A 20,490-nucleotide genomic window follows, 5' to 3' on the forward strand; every position below is an offset into this window, starting at 1 on the left:
CGTACATACGTACATACATACATACATACATACATACATACATACATACATACATACATACATACATACATACATACATACATACATACATACATACATACATACATACATACATACATACATACATACATACATACATACATACATACATACGACCCGTGAAGATCCGGGGTAGAATAGGTCTTCAGCAACCCATGTGCTTGCCATAAAAAGGCGACTATCTTGTCGTAAGAGGCGACTAACGGGATCGGGTGGTCAGGCTCGATGACTTGGTTGACACATGTCATCGGTTCCCAATTGCGCAGATCGATGCTCATGCTGTTGATCACTTGATTGTCTGGTCCAGACTCGATTATTTACAGACCGCCGCCATATAGCTGGAATATTGCTGAGTGCGGCGTAAAACTAAACTCACTCACTCATACATACATACATACATACATACATACATACATACATACATACATACATACATACATACATACATACATACATACATACATATATATGCTGGAAAGGTATCATCTTAAGTCGGTAAGCCTTGTCTGATTTTAAAATGTTGCTAATTATTTCGATGGGATGTGGCAAAAGCAAAAGTAAAATATTAGTACATATACAATCTTGCAAAGAGGTTAAATTTTTTCATGTGTTAGTTATGACTTCACATTGAAAGCCAAATACATATTGGCTGTTCCTTTTAATCGTAGCTGGACAACAATTAATCATTTGCATGCTTTCCTCACAGTTACAATACGAAAACGAATGAGAATTTCAAGTCTTAATTTCTCTTAATCTGAGCTTTCTTAATCAATCAGACTGTTCAGGGACAAGGTGTTTGTAATATTACAATACATCTCGTGAAGTTAACTGGTCCATTAAAGTAAAGCACTTTTCCGCTTATGTTCCCAACATCACCTTAACACACGAGCTTAGTCTCTGTTCGGTCAAAGACAACAGATAGACAGATAGATAGATATTCTTTATTTCCTCCATAAAATGAAGATTACATTTGTATGATAAACAACTGTACAGAAAAGGTTCTAACTATTAGTACTTATATTATACAGTAAGATCCAATTGTGAAAGAACTGAAGGTATTTATTAACATTGCCGGAGTATGCTCTTCCAACTGCGAACAGAGAGACTAATCATTACCATCAAACATTATAGTCCAATACATCTTTACAGTGGTCAGGTATACCTCCGAGGAGGAATGACAGGAATACATCATCGTCTTCCATCCACATTTTAACAAAAATGTCTACGTCAAGAATATCACAGATTCTTTCAAATAGAGAATTCCTTTGTACTAAGTTATAGTGGCATGACATAAAACATGTTTCATAATGTCGTGAGCAACTGTTCCGCATAGACATTCCTTTGATTCTATTGGAGTTGCACCAAGCCTTATAATTCTCGCAATGTCAGTGAAGTTCTGAGGTCGTTCTAAAGCGAGTATCCATAGTCTATGTTCTCGAGCTCGTCCTGATCTTATTGTTAGATATCTGGAGAGAGACAACCTTGTCTGCAGCACATTTACCAACTGCATTTGATCATATATAGTTACCTTACTTTGACTAGTTGCGACCAAGCATTTTTCTTCATAAACTTAGAATCACAAATGTAGTTACGGATTTCACTAAGCGGATTGTATTTGGAAACAAGCCGTGACATGTTAAAAACAGGTGATTTCATATCAAAGTTATTCTTGTATGTTAGTGATTCTTTACAGTGGTATTGGCCAAGGCGGGCTAAAAACAGTTGTTTAAAGCTGTATCTTGTGTTGGCATTACAGAGTTTACCAAGGAGTAAGAGGCTTTGTTGATCTATATATCCTTTTAGGGATGTTATCCCGACTGTATCTCTTACAATTTCATTTGGCATATACTTATTAAACCCTTGGACTTTCTCACAGAAGTAGCGCAGGATGATTTCTAGCATTTCATATTCTTTAAGGGACAATGTGCCCCAAACTGTACATCCATACAAACCACAAGGTAGAATCACTCGATTCCAAATACGTACAGCCACTAGAGGATTCATACCGCCAAAGTAGAGGCCAGAGTCATAGTTCATATTTATCAATTTTCGTAGCTTTTCACAGACAAGTTTTCTCCTCTTCGTAGAGCACTTAGTAGTGCTGATTTGGACTCCAGCATAAACTACAGACCATTTAATAGGGTGATTAGTTTCTCCAAGATACAGGTTAGCAGGTTGGGATGCATTGCTACGTCCAACCGTTACAGCAGCGCTTTTACCAACATTGTATTTTAGCTGCCACCTATTTGCATATAGTTCAGTCACCTTCAACAGTCTTTGGAGATCTGTTGGATTAAGAGTGAGCAACGTTGTGTCATCGGCTAGCAATATTCCTGGGTATTTCCCCCAAGGGAGACACAGACCGCAGCCAGTATCATTTAGTTCATGTAGTAGATCATTTATATAGAGAGAAAATAGCCAGGCAGACAAAACACGACCTTGGCCCACGCCTTGTCTAATGTGAAATGGATCGGACTTAAAACCAGCAAAACTTACACATGAATGCATCGAACTATAGGATAGGCGTAGTATCCGCCAGAGTTTCCCAGTAGTTCCAAGATTGTAGAGTTTGTAGAATAGACCGTCAAGCCAAACACGGTCAAATGCTTTCTCGTTATCAAGGAAAGCACAGTAGACAGGTGAATCCTTTTCGTTATAGTATGCAATACTTTCTACAAGTGTGAAAGCTACTGTATCAGCACTGAAGTCTTTTCTAAAGCCAAATTGGAAGTTGTGGTGAAACGTTATAATTTCAGCTGTCCACTTTTCACTTCTGTTAAGGTGCAATCTTTCAAACAGTTTACTGAGAATCGACGTTAATGTTATTCCCCTGTAGTTGGAGGGGTCAGCTTTACTTTAACCGTGGCCTTTATGCAAGGACCAACATTAAAAGCTTGTGGAATGTACTCGTATGTGATGATATTGTTGAACAATATCATGATATCCTTTATGAGGGATCTACCTACCTACTGGACATGTTCATTAGCGAGTCCATCGGGCCCTGGGGCTTTGTTATTTTGTAAACCTTTGGACGACGGCTAAAATCTCGCTGAGAGCGAATAGTTCATTCAGCGGTGAATACATGTCTCCTTCACATATATTTTTACTTTTCTCAAGACATTCAATATTTGATAGTGAACGCTCAATTTCTCCAGCAAAGTTGATTATCAAAGCTACTTTCCATGTTTCGTACAGATAGATCCTTGAAGTATTGACCAAACGTGTTACAGATATTTTCTGCATTATTGCCTGCATGATTTTTGTATACTGTACTGGTTACTAGACCTGTAGCTCTTTTATACCTTTTTGTAAGCTTAAAATATTCATGTACGTCTATTTCCGCTGCCTGGTGGATTTCTTTCAGTCTATCATCTATGAGACTTTGCTTACACTGACGGTGTTTTTTTCTAAAGATACGTTTAGCTTCTTTGTATCTATCATAGTACACATTATTTCTGGTATGTACTTTCCCATTATCAACCCAGAGTTTTCGTCTACTGCGCATATCATCATGCAGTTTATTTAGATTTTCTGCTTTCCAATATGGTTTCAGAAATTGTTGAAACCTTGATGACGGGATACTTATAGACGCACACGCATGTAGAATATCAGTTATGTGCTGATTGTACATTTCAATATACTCGGCATGGGACGAGAAGTGAGGAAGGTCGTGTGTATCGTAACGAAAGTAGTTTTCAGTTTCGTAACGATAGATCATGCGGTCGACATCCGATGCCTTTCTCCAACTGAGCCTAGACCCACCATAAGACACGCATGGATAATCAATTTTAACACATACATGAATGGGTGGGTGATCAGACACATTGTATGATATCTTGGTATCGATGGTGTAGCCTATAACGTTGTGGATATAGTCATCGTTTATACATACATAATCTATCATTGTTCTCATTCAGCACTTTTGGTTGAGAACGTATATTTACATTTATCGTCTAAGGGCACGACTGAATACAGGTCGCGTTCGTCAAGTACTCTCTGGAGACAGCGAGATCGAGTCCTCTTGGCAACAAAATGCAGAATGTCTGTATTAAAGTCACCAGTGAGTATGGTTTGACCATACTGTGAATAGAATGATCGTCGGGTGTGAGTGGACGTGTTCACTTCAGCTGACTTGAAAACTTGACTTCTAAGCCATGTAAGTTGTGCTATACACATGGTAATTGAATCAATACGCTGTGTATATTCCCGTACTAATCCCGAGTTAAAATTGTGAAGAGATGATTGACATTGAGACTTGGAGAGAGAGATGTGGACGACATGCCGCCCGTCCCGGTTGGAGACAGATAGACAATTACTAATTACGACCCAAAGTCTACATGGAGTACATCAACAGAACTAAACTTTAGAATGGTGAGCTTACTACTAGTGTCGTGTCTTCTGTTATCCATTCATCACACGATATTTTCGGAGTGTAGTTTGGGAATTGCACGTGGACTGGGTGGTCAGTTTCAGCTTCTAACACCGTTACGTCCCCTCACTCTGACTTACTCGTGCAGGTTTTGCAACCACACATTATCCGGAGCAAACCACTGTTATGTTGTGGTAGTGTTGAATCCAATCCTGGACCAAAGGACAACGTTCCTCTGGAAAAATCTAAGTCGGAAATTATATCCGTTCTCACTCGAGAAATAAAACTAGTCACGGAAGAAGTACAACAAAGCGTGAGTCAACTTAAGTGTGAAGTGATCAATGTCCAGGAAAACCTGAAGTCAGTGTCTGCAGTCATAAATGGACTGAAAGATGATGTTGTAAAACTAAATGATGACCAACATGTCCTGCGCTTAGACTTAGACGCTTTAGACGAACAACTGCAGGATCAACACTCTATTTATTCGTCAAAGGTTGAGGAGCTTGACAAACGAATAGAGAGATAATAGATCTACAGCCGCAGAGATAATGTTATCCTCTTTGGCATTCCAGAGGATGGACGAGGTGAATCTTATAGCGAGAGTAAATCAAAGGTGGTTCAGTTGTTCAGCTCTGTGTGTGGCGATGGAGATAACTCTATACAAGCAGGCGACATAAAAAGATCTCACAGATTAGGTGGTGACAACAGCTCCAAACCCAGACCTACCATTGCTTCATTCTGGGACACGGAGACAAAGATATGGGCACTGAACAAAAGAGAGGATTTAAGATCAAAGAACATTGGCATTGCCACCGATCTCACTCCGAACCAGAGAGAAACTCTTCGTGACCTATCAGCGAACGGTAAACGAGGCTATTACAAGAATGGAAAACTCGTAATCGTCAATTAACATTCCACAGTTGAAACTCAACAACATGGAGAAAAGGATAACGGTAGACGAACCGTTCGTTTTAATAGGAACGGTCCAAGACCTAAGAGGCCATAGGGACACGGGCGAGCTCGTCCAAACACACACACACACACCCCAAATCTCTACGGACGCTCGACAACACGTTTATATCTCCTCGTGGAATATTTCTGGTATAAAAAATAAAGAAAATGATATATGTTTTCTTGACTTTGTTAAGACTTTTGATATTTTCCATCTATCAGAAACATGGACTAGTGACGAGTATTCTCAATGTTTCCCAAATCACAAGTGTTTCGCTGTTCCAGGGACAAGGATATCAACTGCCGGAAGGATATCAGGTGGAATTATGGTATTCATAAGAACCTGTCTTGTTAAGTTTGTAAAGAATGTTCTTAAAAGCACTAACTGCATATTTCTGCTATTCGACAAATCTTTGTTTCCATTTGGGGAAGATGTGCTGTTCACTTTTGTATACATTCAACCGGGAGGTTCTAACTGGTACAAAGATAAGACTTGTAAAAACGGCAAATTGTTACTGTTTGATAATTACAATGATTTTACGTCCACATTATCAGATTATGAAAGTGTCCTATGTGGGGACTTTAATGGAAGAACCGGCATAATAGATGACTTCACTGATGATAACTTTAAGCCGCTTATGTAACAAATAGAAATGCATACAAATCAGCTTGTAAGACGGCCAAGCGCAACCAGGACGATAAGCAATTAATTTAATTGAATGATTCAATGGGTGACCCTAAATCGTTCTGGCAAAAGCTGAAACACCTAACCGGTGGGGTACCATCATCGGATACTAGTAATATATCTCCAGTGACTTGGTTTAACTACTTTCGGGACCTGTTTGCTGAAAACCAGAATGACCTCAGCGACGATCCATCGCTCGATGATTACATCTTGTTCAGTCAATGTGACTTTCAAACCCCTGATGATGTATTTGCTTCACCAATTAGTATAGGAGAAATATACTCCAGTATTACCAAGCTCAAGCCCCAAAAAGCGTCTGGGGGTTGATTACATAATTGGCGAAATGTTTAAGTTCTTTTCTGGAAATTTTATTCAATTCTCTTTATGATAAAGGACTGTTCCCTTTGTCCTGGTCCAAAGCTATCATTATCCCATTTTATAAAAATGGAGATAAAACCTTGCCTGCAAATTATCGTGCCATATCACTTCTCAGTGTATTTGGCAAGTTATATACAAGTATCTTAAACAATAGACTTGTATTCTGGGCCGAGTGCTGCAATAAAATTAAAGGAACAAGCTGGTTTCCGATCAGGATACTCTACCATTGATAATATCTTGATCCTACAGGCCCTTATCAGTAAATACCTCTCAAAAAAGGGTGGAAAACTCTATGCTGGTTTTATTGATTTTTCAAAAGCGTTCGAATCCGTCAACAGACAAAAGCTCTGGTATCTATTCAAAAAGAACGGACTAGGGTAAAAAATGGATGAAGTGTTGCGATCTGTGTACCAAAACGTGAAAGCATGTGTGCGTACATCGAATAACGTAAACACAGACGTATTTGAATGTCCTCTAGGGGTACGGCAAGGTTGTGTTCTTAGTCCATTTCTGTTCTCATTTTTCATTAATGAATTGGTCGATGAAATCACGTCCACTTGTACAAATGGCTTTCAGTTATTCCCTGACCTACTAGAGCTGTTTCTTCTTTTATTTGGTGATGACTTTGTTCTGTTTCTGATACGGTAATTGGACTCCAAAAACAAATTGATATTTTAGAGAATTACTGCGAAACATGGAGTCTCCAAGTAAATTTAAACAAGACAAGTATTGTTGTATTTAAACATGGGGGCAGACTTTCTATAACGGAAAAGTGGACCTACAAACTTGCTCCAATTAAAGTTTCATCATCATATAGATACCTTGGCATGCTATTTACTAGAAATCTCACTTGGCACGCAGCTATAAACAATCTGACTCTTAAAGCTAAGAAGACTCTTATAACCGTTCAACGTAGCTCGTTTAAGTTTGAAAATCTCTCATATGAACTATATTTTAAAATCTTTGACACTAAAACCCTGCCAATTCTATTATATGGTTCTGAGGTGTGGGGTGTTCAAAGATTTAAAAGCATTGAAAAATTCAATTGCAAGCTTGTAAACGTTTTCTTGGCATCCGCAGATCAACATCCAGCGATGTTGTATTAGGTGAATGCGGAAGATACCCACTCTATATCTTGGCACTGAAACGTTCTATCTTATATTGGTTGAAAGTCATCTCAATGCGTCCTCACCGCTATCCCTTAAAAGCCTATAAGATGCTACTGTATCTGTTTGAAAATGCTAGCGAGGCTAGAAATAAGCACAACTGGGCTATGTTAATCAAAAAAAGACATTGTTCCAACTTGGTCTTGGATATGCATGGGTCGGACAGGGAGTTGGGGATGCTACAGCTTTTTTTATCCATTGTTCAACAACGATGTAAGGATTGCTTCCAGCAAGAGTGGACCAGAAATATTCAAACTGGAAAATGTTCTTATTCGTATTCATTGTTTAAACAACAATTTATGTGTGAAAAGTATTTAACAGACGTAAGTATAAGGAAATTAAGAGTATCGTTATCACAGTTTCGATGTGGCTACTATGATTTAATGTATTTTAAAAGAATATGTCATGTTGCTGAGAGCCAATCCTGCAAAATGTGTGACAGGGATATTACTGAAGATGAATACCATGTACTTCTCATCTGTCCACAGTATGAAGACCTAAGAAAGTATTATATACCATCTAACTACACGTCCTGTCCCACATTTTACAAATTCAGCATACTAATGTCAACAGAAAATGTACAGCTACTTCAGAATATTGCTACGTTTATACACCATACACTGTTAAAACGCAAACGCGCTTGTACCACACACCCATTGTAACTGTTTTTTACTTGTTCTATGGGCCTCTGGCCTACAGTTCAGAAACAAAGAACTCTCACCCACCCTCATACTGTGAATATATATCATATAGGTTCATCACATAATGGAGTTGGTCGATATAAACACTGTCCAGGACATTTGTGGAAGGTACTCTTGTGCCAATAACGTAGTTAATACTACTGCCATGTTCTAGACTTATACCTAGCACATGGTCATTCTCGGGCGTATGTAGTATTGACACTCTGCACCTTTACGCACAAAAACACATATGCCAGCCTGAGCCTCTGTGGTGGGTTGTTGCGTCACAGCTACACTTACAGTAGACATCGAAATCGTCATGAATTCCGTTTACGAATGATAAATTGTGTTCATTGAGCCAATGTTAAGTGACGAAGAAGATGTATGTGGTATCCAGCCATGTACATAGTTCACAGGTTCCATGCATAATACCTCTGATGTTCCAGGCTGCAATCCGAGGCATGATAAGTAAGAGGGTAGTATACGACATGTTTGTCATTACCATGAGTTTTCGTTTTCAGCTCCTAATCTATCGTTTGAGTACCATGCACGGTGTGGCACCTATTCCCTGCAATGCACATTAGCAGGCCAGAACTTTTCATCCGATAGTACTACCTTAGCACATTGCGTTGAGACATTCAGTCGGATAGTGTAAGTTGGGTTTCGTCCTTCCCAATGCTTTAAAAGTTTCATGCAGCTAATTGTTACTCCCGTTTCAGATGAATAGTCCTTGATGGCATCTTTCACATTATCAAAAGGCTGTTCCGCCTTTACGTAAGATAGCACGAGTCTTTTGTGTCGGAAGTGTGAGGCTCACGAGAAAGCCTTTCGCCACTGTTCTTTAAAGTTAACCTCCCTTGTATGTTTGTCTTCACTTGAGATTTCACGTGTTGCGTCATTATTCACGTCATTGTTTTTCTGGTCAGGTGACATCTCCTGTTTCGATTGTTGCGGGCTAATTAACGAGTTCTCGCCGTCGCTTGGTTGGCTATCTGGAATGCTGGTTGCTTCACAATGAACCGTCACTTGTGTTGTAAATCTTTTTTTCGGTGTTCTGTTCATGTCATCGTAGCATGGACTTTTCCCCTCTTCAGAGTACAAATGCTTCTTTCTTGTGTTTATACAATCATGCTTCCCATCAATAGAACACGTTCTCTTGCCAGTAGCCATTATTTTTGAGTCTACAATGTTATGTAGAGTTTGAACTTCATTGCTTTACACTTCAAATCATCTCTTAGCATAGATATATCATGCTTCAGACTAGCTTCCCGAGATTCATTTCCGTGAGCTTGGATTTTCATATATGCAATTTCCCTGTTTCTTTTTTCGAGGGCGCCTATCATCTGACACATATCTTTCTCATATTTTTCTTGAAACTTATCAACATTATCAGATATATCCTTGAAACGTTCGTTTATACTTTCGTGCATATACATAAGTTTTGTGAGGAAACATGACACAGTGTCTTTTTCCTTCTCTGTATAGTTCTCACTTGTGTCGAGAAAGGTGATATCCATATCGGATTTAGGTTTGTAGAGACTCGTGACCTCTGACTGTATGACATGTGCAGGCACAGACCCATTGATGAATCTGTATAGCAGATGTACATCTGATGCATATTTCATAATAACGCTCTTAGCCTGACCACTTCTCTTCACTCTTTTATTAGGGATCCGTCCGGAAACTCTTTTTTGTCATATTTTGCAATATTATACAGGAAAGATCTAATGTGGTTCAGTTCATTTTCCTCATTTTTGTACACCTCCATCATTTTTTCTTCACACGTATGCCTGTCATGTTCACCAATCATATCATGAAGTTCTTTCAAGATGCCATATTCAAGAGAGGTTGGCCTCTGTGTTGAGTGCGTTGGTGACGAGTTTATGTTACTCATACTTAAACAGTCTGGCTAGTATGAAAAGTCAGATTACCTTAGGATGCGCCTTTTCCTGGTTTCTTTAATATTCCCGTCCACATAATTTTCACACAGCGCAAAATAAATCCATACAGAATTACCATCAGTGAGTCTCAAAACGTCCAATGAGATATGACATGTGGTTTAGTATTCACATACACGCTGTTGTCGGGAGAGCTTCAAACACACGTCCGCTCGCCACCAAGCCCAAGCCTTAACGTCACAGATGTATCTTGTAATGTGTTTATATCTAAGCATAGAAAAGGATTATGTCTACCTAAATATCACTTTACAGAGTCTCTAAGCGAAGTATTTTAAGCATACATGTTGCTGTAAGTGAAGCCCAGTATTCAGTCTGACTTGATCCGGGCTAATCAAATTAATAGCCAATCACAACTGTATGCAGCTTTCCTTATCGTCCTTTGTATAATTGCAATCAAGTAAGTGTTGTGTTTCAGTCAAACCCCAATACGACCAACTGCCCTCAGGAGCCCTGTCAGGAGCTTAAGTGGTATTGAACAGCGTTTCATTGATAACTTGTTTCATGGATGCGCATGTTATCACTGGGTATTGGAAAAGTAAGTAAAAAAATGAGACAAATTACCTAATCACGGTAACGCATGATCTCTGATAGTTTTGTGTGTTTTTATACGTCAACGTTAGCTAGACGCCTACGTCCCGGTGGACTTGTCCGAACTTACACATTTAGGAGATAAACCTAGTGTGTTTGAAAATCAGAGACATGCTTTACGGAATTGATGGCGACTAAATTTCAATTGGAACCGAACGCGTAGCGTGAGGTTTCAATTGAAATATTTAGTCGCCATCAATTCCGTAAAGCATGTCAATTCCGTAAAGCATAAAGTGTGTTTGAAAATCAGAGACATGCTTTACGGAATTGATGGCGACTAAATTTCAATTGGAACCGAACGCGTTTTTCCAATTGCCTATGTGGAAAATTCGACAGTCAGCGTCAAAATCCATGGAGTTGTTGTTATGATCCGCCATCATTGTGATCAAACGGAAGTAGTTCTCACAATAAGATTTGTTAATGCGCGGTGAAGCGGCCTTACAATCAGATGAGCGTCAATCCACAATTGATGCAGTCTGATTTTTCTGAACAACCAATCAGAATCTAGTATTTTCTTGATTCAAGGTAGAATTCCAGATGATCTAGTATAAGGGTAACGCTATTTTTCAGGGCATTATCATTAACTGCTCCACATAGGAGGGGGGTTGAAAAGTCCGAGGGCTTCTGCAAATGATGATGCCCTGAAAAGTAGTGTTATCGTTATTATAGCTAAAATGGATAGAATTTTTAATAAATCAAAAACAACAATGCTATCGTCTTTGAAGCATTTACTGCTAAAAACAAACAACGGAGGCCACTGACACAACTATGGAAACGTCATAGAACAAAACAGATGACGTCACTATTGAGAATGACGACATTCGACATTGACCTTTGCCCACACTACCAGCCGCCATTTTTTCCAAGGCTCAAGAACGTTAGAGTTCCAGTCGATGTTTTCATTGTTGCATGTTGTAATTTATGGTACAGTTGTTAAGGTTGGCACCGGCAAGAAAAGTGCATAATAAGTCAGAAATATCGTCAATATTGAACCCAAGTTCAAACGAGCTGTAGCACTACACAAAATGACTGTATTACCCAAATTTACTAGCGTCAGGAAATACTCGTTTCATCCGGCGGCCATATGAACAACGTTTGAAATCTACGTATCATCTGGCCGTCAGATTTACACACGTTTAAAGGGGTGTTAAATAAACCAACATTCAACTCTGCATTTACATGTATTTTACAGGTGTGTAAATCTGGCCATTGTTTTCATGTGTTTCCTAACATGTGTAACATATGTAAATGCTGTGATTCTCGTATGACCAGGGTTAGATTTGTCATATATTTAGCACAAGCGTAAATGGTTGGAAATGGGTAAATATAGTGTTACATGATTAGCACTACCTTAACATGTATTTCAATGGCGGTGGGTCGGTGTTGGGGTACTGATAAGTTTTTCTGACCAGTAGGTAATATCGTTTATACTTTTTGTAATGGAAATTACATGACAGTTTATATAACTGACCTTAGGTACACTTCTTATATATGTTATACAAGGAGACACTGCTAATTACAATAAAACACAGACAGAAGTGTTCACACAGACATGAACCGGTAGGTCCCTAATTTAAGTGCTCACTTGTATGAGTTATCCGACTGATCATAACTGAACAAATTTCATTATCTATACTTTCATAAAAGATGATTACAATGTATTAATGATTCCCGGTGTAAATTACTGTTGTAAATGTGTGAACATGCACATACTTGGTATGACCTCTTTTTGATTCGGAATACAGGTATTATCCCATACGGACGTTTTCTCAAATTTCAGTTACCCGACGGAATATACTATAGACATATTTTGTTTCCATCTCTTGGGTAGACTATAGAAAATTGTAGTGATTGCAATTAGCTCATAATTTTCATAATGGACCTATTTTGTTCCATCTCTTGGGTAGACTATAGAAAATTGTAGTGATTGCAATTAGTTCATAACTAAGCAGTTTCGATAATTATTGAAAGCTTACTACCTGACAGCATTATGTTGCTCATGTGTTTTCTTTTTTGATTTTTGCTTTTTGCTGTCTAATTTGTTATACATTATATAATTATGTTAATCATTTTGGTATCTTAATATCATGGAATATAATGTGTACTTATTATTAAATCTATCAAAGTACCGAAACGTATTATCTGTATGCTTTACTGTTATTGGGTGAAACTGTTAAAAGTACCTGCGAACAGAATTTCCAGAAAATAGAAACTGAAAATTACTAGATAAATGGAAAACTAAATTGGATAAAGATCGGAAACAATCATTATTTGTATTCCTCTTTTTAAATTATCAGTGTGCAGATCACGTCACTAACATAAAAACCGAAGGATATATAGTGACCAAACTGGGTTCAATCTTGAATGTATAATAAATGTACCAATGTATATTCTTTAATAGTATCAAGGAATGATGGGGGTACGCTCGTGGTTAAAGTGTTCTCCTGTCAGGTCAAAAACCGGTGTTTGATTCCCGACATAGGCACATTCAGACTTAAAATATGTTATTTTGATAAAAGGCAAAGATCTTAATTTCAACTGAAAAAAAGAGACGAAGTAATTTGGAAGATTCACAGACTAACAACATCTATATTGGGGCTACAGGTGCAGGAAGCATCTTCAATTATAAAATCACATTTCACAAACATCAGATAAAGGTTTAAATGACAAGCATATTTATTGGTATTTTGCCGAGCTCTGTCCTCTCTCAGTGCAGTATAACCAGAGTGCTGTGGTCACTACCTCAGGTGGCCAAATTCAGCCATCCCCTTACTTTACGGTATTTTCTTACAGACATATATATGGAAAATTAACTTTTACGGGTTTGGAAAGAGTAGAGGGAAACACGTGCAAAGTATTGGTCAGCTGAGATTATCCTTCAAAAACATCCTATGAACAACAATCACTTATCATTATGTGTAACCAAAGCATTACGAAAAGGCCATATTTCTAGACAGCATAACATCACCTTTGGCCGGAGTTCCAAATAATTTGACACCGAAAGCCTGTCAGTTAACGCAAAGGAAATAACCCAAGTGTTTTAAAATGATGCCTTAATCAAAGTCACAATGAAGTGTAGGTTGCCATGCATTTTCTAGGCTGTCTCAGTCCCTGAACCACATTATTTCCCCTACTGCCAAGCCCTCTCTGCAATGCTAAAGCCTTAATTGAAGCAAGTCTAGATCTCCTCAGGTCCAGGGTCTGTTAACATCTGCAAGAAACCTAACTCACATTAGGGGTCGGGTTACAAAGTAAACATATCTAACTGCCATGGCTAACCGGACTTAATCTCGTGTCTCCCTGAGGCTCCATTTCAATTTAAATGGGTTTGTTTGCTACGATCAAAATTATATATATTCAGACACTAAGCGTTAGTCTATGTATTTTCCAATATGATGGAAATACTAATATTTACCAAATAAAATTCTAAAGGAGCCTTTTTCCAAGCAGTGACTTAACGCCATACATAGCTAGACTTGCTTAGATGATAGACTTTATATAAGTCATCATCGATATTTCACAAACATGGTACAGGACCCTTAGCCTCATTAGCGTATTGCCTCACCACTTGCGAATTAAGCGTTGGCAGATGTAAATGTTACTGGAGATGTTGGTCCCGCCAGCTGTGGGTGTTTGGTATATGGCACTCCTTAACCCGAACCCTGCAGTGAGTTTTTCTAGAGACGGAAGGGGAAAAAATATCTTTCTGTGACTGTGATACAGACTGGGAAAAGATATGGAAAACCAAAAATTTGGACAACAAACCATTGTTTCGGTCTTTTAATTGTAAATATGATAAAATAGCTTAACCTAGATTTCGATATCCTCCGAATGTACATTTGGTGGAAAATATTCATTTAACCCGAGACAAGGGCGAATATTTATATATAATTTAAGAAATTTAACAGCACTAGTATCCATTTTGTCTTTTGTATTCAACCCGTCAGAACTAAATCAACAACTAGTCTCTGATATGAACATATTTCACAGAATAAAAGTTCATAATAAAAAAATATATAATATAATGAAAAGGTGCCCTGGGACTTTCTCCTGAAGCTGTGGAAATCTAGACTTGCCACAATTTGTAGACTTGCGTGAGCTTGGATATATTTGCTTCAGGGTCTGTATGACAGGCGACGCCCCAACATACGCTCAGTCACATGTGTCTCCAGGTCACGGAGAATCAGTGGTTAGAGGCCCGTATTCCAATTCTCGTGCGTTTGCCAGGTGCGTAGTAAGCCATTTTGTTTCGTGCAAGCCCTATGGGCTGCAAAGCCTTATATTTAGGTGGTATTAATGGCTTGCCCAACTTTCATTTTTTATGAGACCTGAAGAGTTATCGTTTGACGTTTGATGATTTTAATAGCTTCAAAATATTGTGGAAAAACTTCCGCCTGTATCCCCTCTTAAATTTCATTCTAGTCAAATCATATCACCTGAATATATATTCCTCATCTGCTAAGGACGAGTTTTAACGTGTTTTGTTAATTGTATTTGAACATACTGAAAGACGTATTCTACTTCTAAAAATCCCACTAAAAGAAAGTGTTCCTCCTCATTAAAATTTAGGGAGGGCGGGGTGGATACGGACGGATGTCTTACCACCATGGACACATGTCTGCTGCACTGATACAATACCATACATCGTGTATTTGGTGTTTTTTCTAAAATAAATGATAAGCAAATGAAAAATAAACAACTGCATTTCAGTGATGATTCACATATAATCATGACTGTAACAAAACATCCTCATACATGTCGATGGAAACACAATCATCACTGAAAGTTATGATATGAAGAATAACCTGTTTACTGTACATGGTAATGCTTTAATCAAAGAATACTGTAGACAGTACGATTCGTAGAGGGATTTCCACTTTTTAAATGGAACGTGTTTTTACGTATTTTTGGCAAAAATTAGAAGAAAAATGATTTTTTAGGAAAGATCATGTGTAAGCTCGAGCTGTTTTTTATAACGGTAACTACGCCCCTGTTTGCATATGTGTTGTTGACGCGGCATGGACGCCTTGCAACATCACTGTTTGATTATGATTCACAAAAATATGCCCATGATATGGTTGGAATCGTGCCACGTGTTAGCACATATTTATCATGAAACACAGGTTTTTATGTAGGTGGCTTGAAACTCGTTTTTACAACTCTTTTTTTTTTACAAAGGCCTATAGGTTCGATCACAATACATTTCGTTTTACAGCTTCTTTTTTCTTAACATGCTCATGTCAAAACTGATTTAAATTCTAATCGCAGATTAAAGAATAATAGTATGCCAAATTATCGTTACCATGACAACCCTGTGATATTTCACCTTTTGTAAGAGAGTAATGCAAATGATACTGTCGGCCTTAAATTTTGATAAGTTGCTTCATCGCTATCAATAAACACTGGGTATTTATACAATTATATGTGTGATCAAAGGCCATATGATAGATTATGTGGTCTCTGGTGTGATGGAGGAGAACTTGCGTCGCTAGTTTTCTCGATAATCTGAACACATGTATGTAGCGTGAAACCGGCAGATACCTTTAGAAGAAAGTGTTTGCCCTACCTGTAACAACGATGTCCCGTGGGATATAATGTGGGGATGAATGACATGTACTATTATCTTGGCCCGTTTATGATGATACGTACTGCGATTTTTCACAATAATCCCTCTGGCAATCAGATTGAAGGTACGTTTTAAACATAACCGGTATTTCTATTATTGTATTTATAAAGTTCTTCGAACGTTCTCCATATACGTCCGTCATATACATCGCGCACTGCCCTTTTCTGTTTTGATCTTCTCAAACGACTGTGACAAGTTCGAAGAATCCTGGTCAAAGTAGAAAAGTCGTAAGACTATTCCCTACAATTCTGTAACTTACACATTGTACCCTAAATGGGTAGAGCTTTCGTTCGGGGGAATATCAGAAGGACAACAATACAGTTATTTCCAATATTGTAGAAAGATCTCCACCTACTTAGGAAAACACTGAGATATTGTAGTCATGTCGGAATGATATTTTCAGCCCCTGTCAGATCAGAACTTGAACATGCGATGTCCGCGTCTGTGTCAGACTAAAGGCCTATAAGATGTTTAGCAACACTGGGGCGTAATAGCCATAGATCTTCTCCAAACAAGAGAATATACATCTTGTGAGAATGACTTCTTCGACAGGGAAATTTACAGCAATGCGACATCACAATTACTTACGTGATATTTACTCGCATTCTGAGTTATGGATCGTCAATTTAAACAGGACAATATAGACGAATTTCACAAAAGGCACGGGGGTCCAACATGCCTATGATATACTCAGAGAACGCACCCGCCTGTGCTATCCGGTCATAATCGCTACTCGATAAAATCAATTTTTCATTTCATGTCTCACAGAATATATAATTTGATATGACATTGTTTCTTATTGTATACTTTTGCGTTAGTGAAACAAACTTTAAAGTTTATGTATGACGTTATTACAGCAAAGGCTGAGCGAATGGAGAAATAACCTTGTTCAGGCACCGTGAGACTATTAAGAAGGTCACATGCAGTGCAATAATATTCCAATTATGTACTGCCACAAAATATTTTACAGTAGATGCGCGAGCTGAACAGACTTAAGAAATTACGAGTTGGTTCGTGTAGCATATTTGGCTGTGCTCCAAGAGAGGCAAAGTGCTATTATTTTGGGGCAGCTAGGGACACTTGCGAGGACAAAGGGGCAACGCATCGCCCTTTGTTCACCACTGAACCTTTCAATCCCTCGAAACATGCACCTCACAAGATTTGCCAACACCACAGACAAGGCGTAACTGATACTGGTAGCAAGAGCGAGTGCAGCTTAATAAGGCGTGTTAGCTTGCGTAATACCGCTTTCTTTGTCAGGCTCTTTGGTGATAAGAATATTGAGGTCATGTGAACGTTGATTTCAAACGTACTAAAATGTGTGAAAGTGAAATTGCATGAGCCAAGTAATTCACATGATGGAAACATATGATCATCTTGCTTGAGTACAGGTAACATGATGGTGTATGAACCGTTCATATACATACCCCTGAAATCCGGTATGATACATAAATATCTAAGGTGTGTAAACATTTGCAAATATAAAAATTTACATGTGTTTCCCAACCTAAGTAAATTCACATGTTTCCAACCCGAGTAAACTTAGAACGAAATCGGAAATTTCAGCACCCATTGAAATTCAAAGGAATGCATTGGAAATACTGTATGATCATGTATTTACCGGGGTATCTGTTTTGCAATTCATATTTGGAAATCCCTGACAATCCGGTCAGGGCGTACATGAACGAGGTGCTTGTGCATACGAAAATGTACGATGAGCATATGTTTCAAAGGTATAGATTCATATGAAATATATGCCCGAAGTTAGAAAATATCTGAAAACATACGTAAATCCGGTCATGGCATGTATTTCCTACTGTATTTACGTTTATTTCAATGGTTTACTATCCGGTTTTTGGTGCTGTGTAGGTGATTGAACATCAAGAGCTGCGCTCCTTATGACGTCACCTAACAACGGGCATGATAATGGCCCGTCGTCAACCAATTTGGGGGCATTATCAAGTTACAGAGGCCCGCTCATTTCTGATAACATTCGGGCGTTTTAATGATAATTCTATCTATTTTAGCTATACATGTAATCATAAGTAAATACTATATTTCCACGGTGTTGACGTTGTTCACAGTTGTTTTTTTGAAAGGCGATATTTACAGGTGAATGAGGTCCGGATCAAAACCTTGTGATGTTCCATCATTGTGTCATTTGAAACAAATGCTCTAAATTTGGTGTGTAATTCATTACAATTACTGAAACTTGGCGTAAAGTGGATCGAAAGAGTCGCAACAGGCAATTCACACATGTAGGCTCACTTCTGTTGGAAAATATCACACTTCTATATACACTGTCAGATAAACATAGAGTAACTTTTCATAAGCACACACTCTGTCATCGTATCGCATGGTGACAATCACTGGGTTGTCTGGTTCAGACCCGATTTATTTACAAACAACATCATACAGCTGTATTGTACAATCGACTCTGCTTTTGGCAGAGATTTCTTATCAATGTGGAAAGGGTTTTGTCGCCTCCATCTCTTTCTATATACACTGTCAGATAAACATATTCCACAAAGAATGAAATAAAAACATGACATACATTTCATGTGTTTACTTGAATGTTTTTATTGTCACTCAGCAGCAATACAATCGTGATTGTGTGAAGATGTAGATTAGCCAATCAGTGGTGACCCAGTGGCCTGTTTTAGACACATAGACGGGGATTGGCTAAGTAGGACTTCCTTGAACATGCTGACGGTCGTCTTGTTGCAGCTGCTCACGGCTGACACCAGACAGTTCTGGGTGGCACCAGCGGCGCTGAAAACAAGCGTTTTGTATTTTTCAAAATCTATTAATTACCTATTGTGTTCAAACTATCGTCAAAATATGTAACAAAAGTGTTGATAACATGATTTTACACAACTGCACAAGTGAAAAGTCCACTTTACCTGAAAATGTTTATTTTTATGAGATTTCTTACAAGAATTAAAAAGGCATCGCCAGAACGCAACAGAAATCAACTTCCAGTTGAAATTGTGCAGCAAAGAGCCTGCACTGTCTGGCTATAAAAATCCAGATTACTTTTGGAAATCGGCATCCGTTTTGAAGGACTGACTGAGTTTGGTTTTACGCCGCTTTTAGCAATATTCCAGCAACATCACAGCGGGGGACACCAGAAATGTGCTTCACACAATGTGCCCATGTGGGGATTCGAACCCGGGTCTTCGGCGTGACGAGCCAACGCTTTAACCATTAGGCTACCCCACCGCCCCCGTTTTGAAGGAGTATCCAGGTCAGATCACTAAGCCAAATCTTGACGCTGCGACACGGAACATAGCCAATGAAAGACTGCACGCTGGAGATTACCAATTTTCTGTTGCCAGGCGTCTGAATGTTAGTCTGAGTACGATATCACTGCTTGCAGCTAGTTACAACCAAACAGGTACAACAAATGACCGTCCCCGTACAGGCAGACCTCGAGTCACCACTGCAGCCCAAGATCGGTACAACTGGTTGCTACATTTGCTCGATCGTACGGCCACATCTGAGAGCACAGCAACCAGAGTGCCTGGACTTCGAAGGTTATCCGGTCAAACTGTAAGGAACAGGCTGAGAGAGATTGAACTGAGAGCCAGGAGACCCGACGTCGGGACCATGCTACGTGGTCACCATCGCGCGATCAGCGTCTCCGTTATCTAAAATTATCCATTTGGTTGTATGGACATTACCTTCTTCTAAACTGATGTAAAAATTCATTTCTGTAAGTCTATTTGTGGACGAGTTATACATGTTTGAAAATACAACATTTTCGCAACAGATTTCTGGGCATGCGTTTCTTTTTTGGAATAGTATATATTAAAGCATTTTCATGAAAACTCTTGAAATAATTAAATGTTTGGGGAATCCATCTTCAGACAATAACCAGTCTGTCTTGAGTACAGACATATTCCACAGCTCACAAGGCAAAAGTAAAACTGATTTGAAATGATTATATAGAATCAGAGATGACACCAGAAGATCAGATAAGAAGACGCACATCCTGCTCAACCATCAGAACACGTTTCGCAGGCGGTGGGCTATCTCCTCTGCACACAC

General features: G+C 38.7%; 2 protein-coding genes across 4 annotated transcripts in view; both read right to left on the reverse strand.

The window, feature by feature from the left end:
• Positions 1–20,490, reverse strand: part of LOC124258140 — a 99,407-nt gene that overhangs the window by 32,687 nt on the left and 46,230 nt on the right. The window lies entirely within an intron of this gene.
• Positions 1–20,490, reverse strand: part of LOC124258194 — a 33,694-nt gene that overhangs the window by 6,400 nt on the left and 6,804 nt on the right. The window contains exon 9 of one of the 3 annotated variants that reach the window (XM_046692265.1): positions 19,001–19,212. The exons of the other annotated variants lie outside the window; for them this stretch is intronic. Within the exon in view, the coding sequence (XP_046548221.1) occupies positions 19,068–19,212 (145 nt within the window). The 3' untranslated portion in view covers positions 19,001–19,067. Of the gene's footprint in view, positions 1–19,000; positions 19,213–20,490 lie in introns of those variants that run through there. 3 annotated transcript variants of the gene reach the window in all.

Source organism: Haliotis rubra, unplaced genomic scaffold (assembly GCF_003918875.1).
Source record: "Haliotis rubra isolate DU_JTF1 unplaced genomic scaffold, ASM391887v1 Scf1170, whole genome shotgun sequence".
Lineage (NCBI taxonomy): Eukaryota > Metazoa > Mollusca > Gastropoda > Lepetellida > Haliotidae > Haliotis > Haliotis rubra.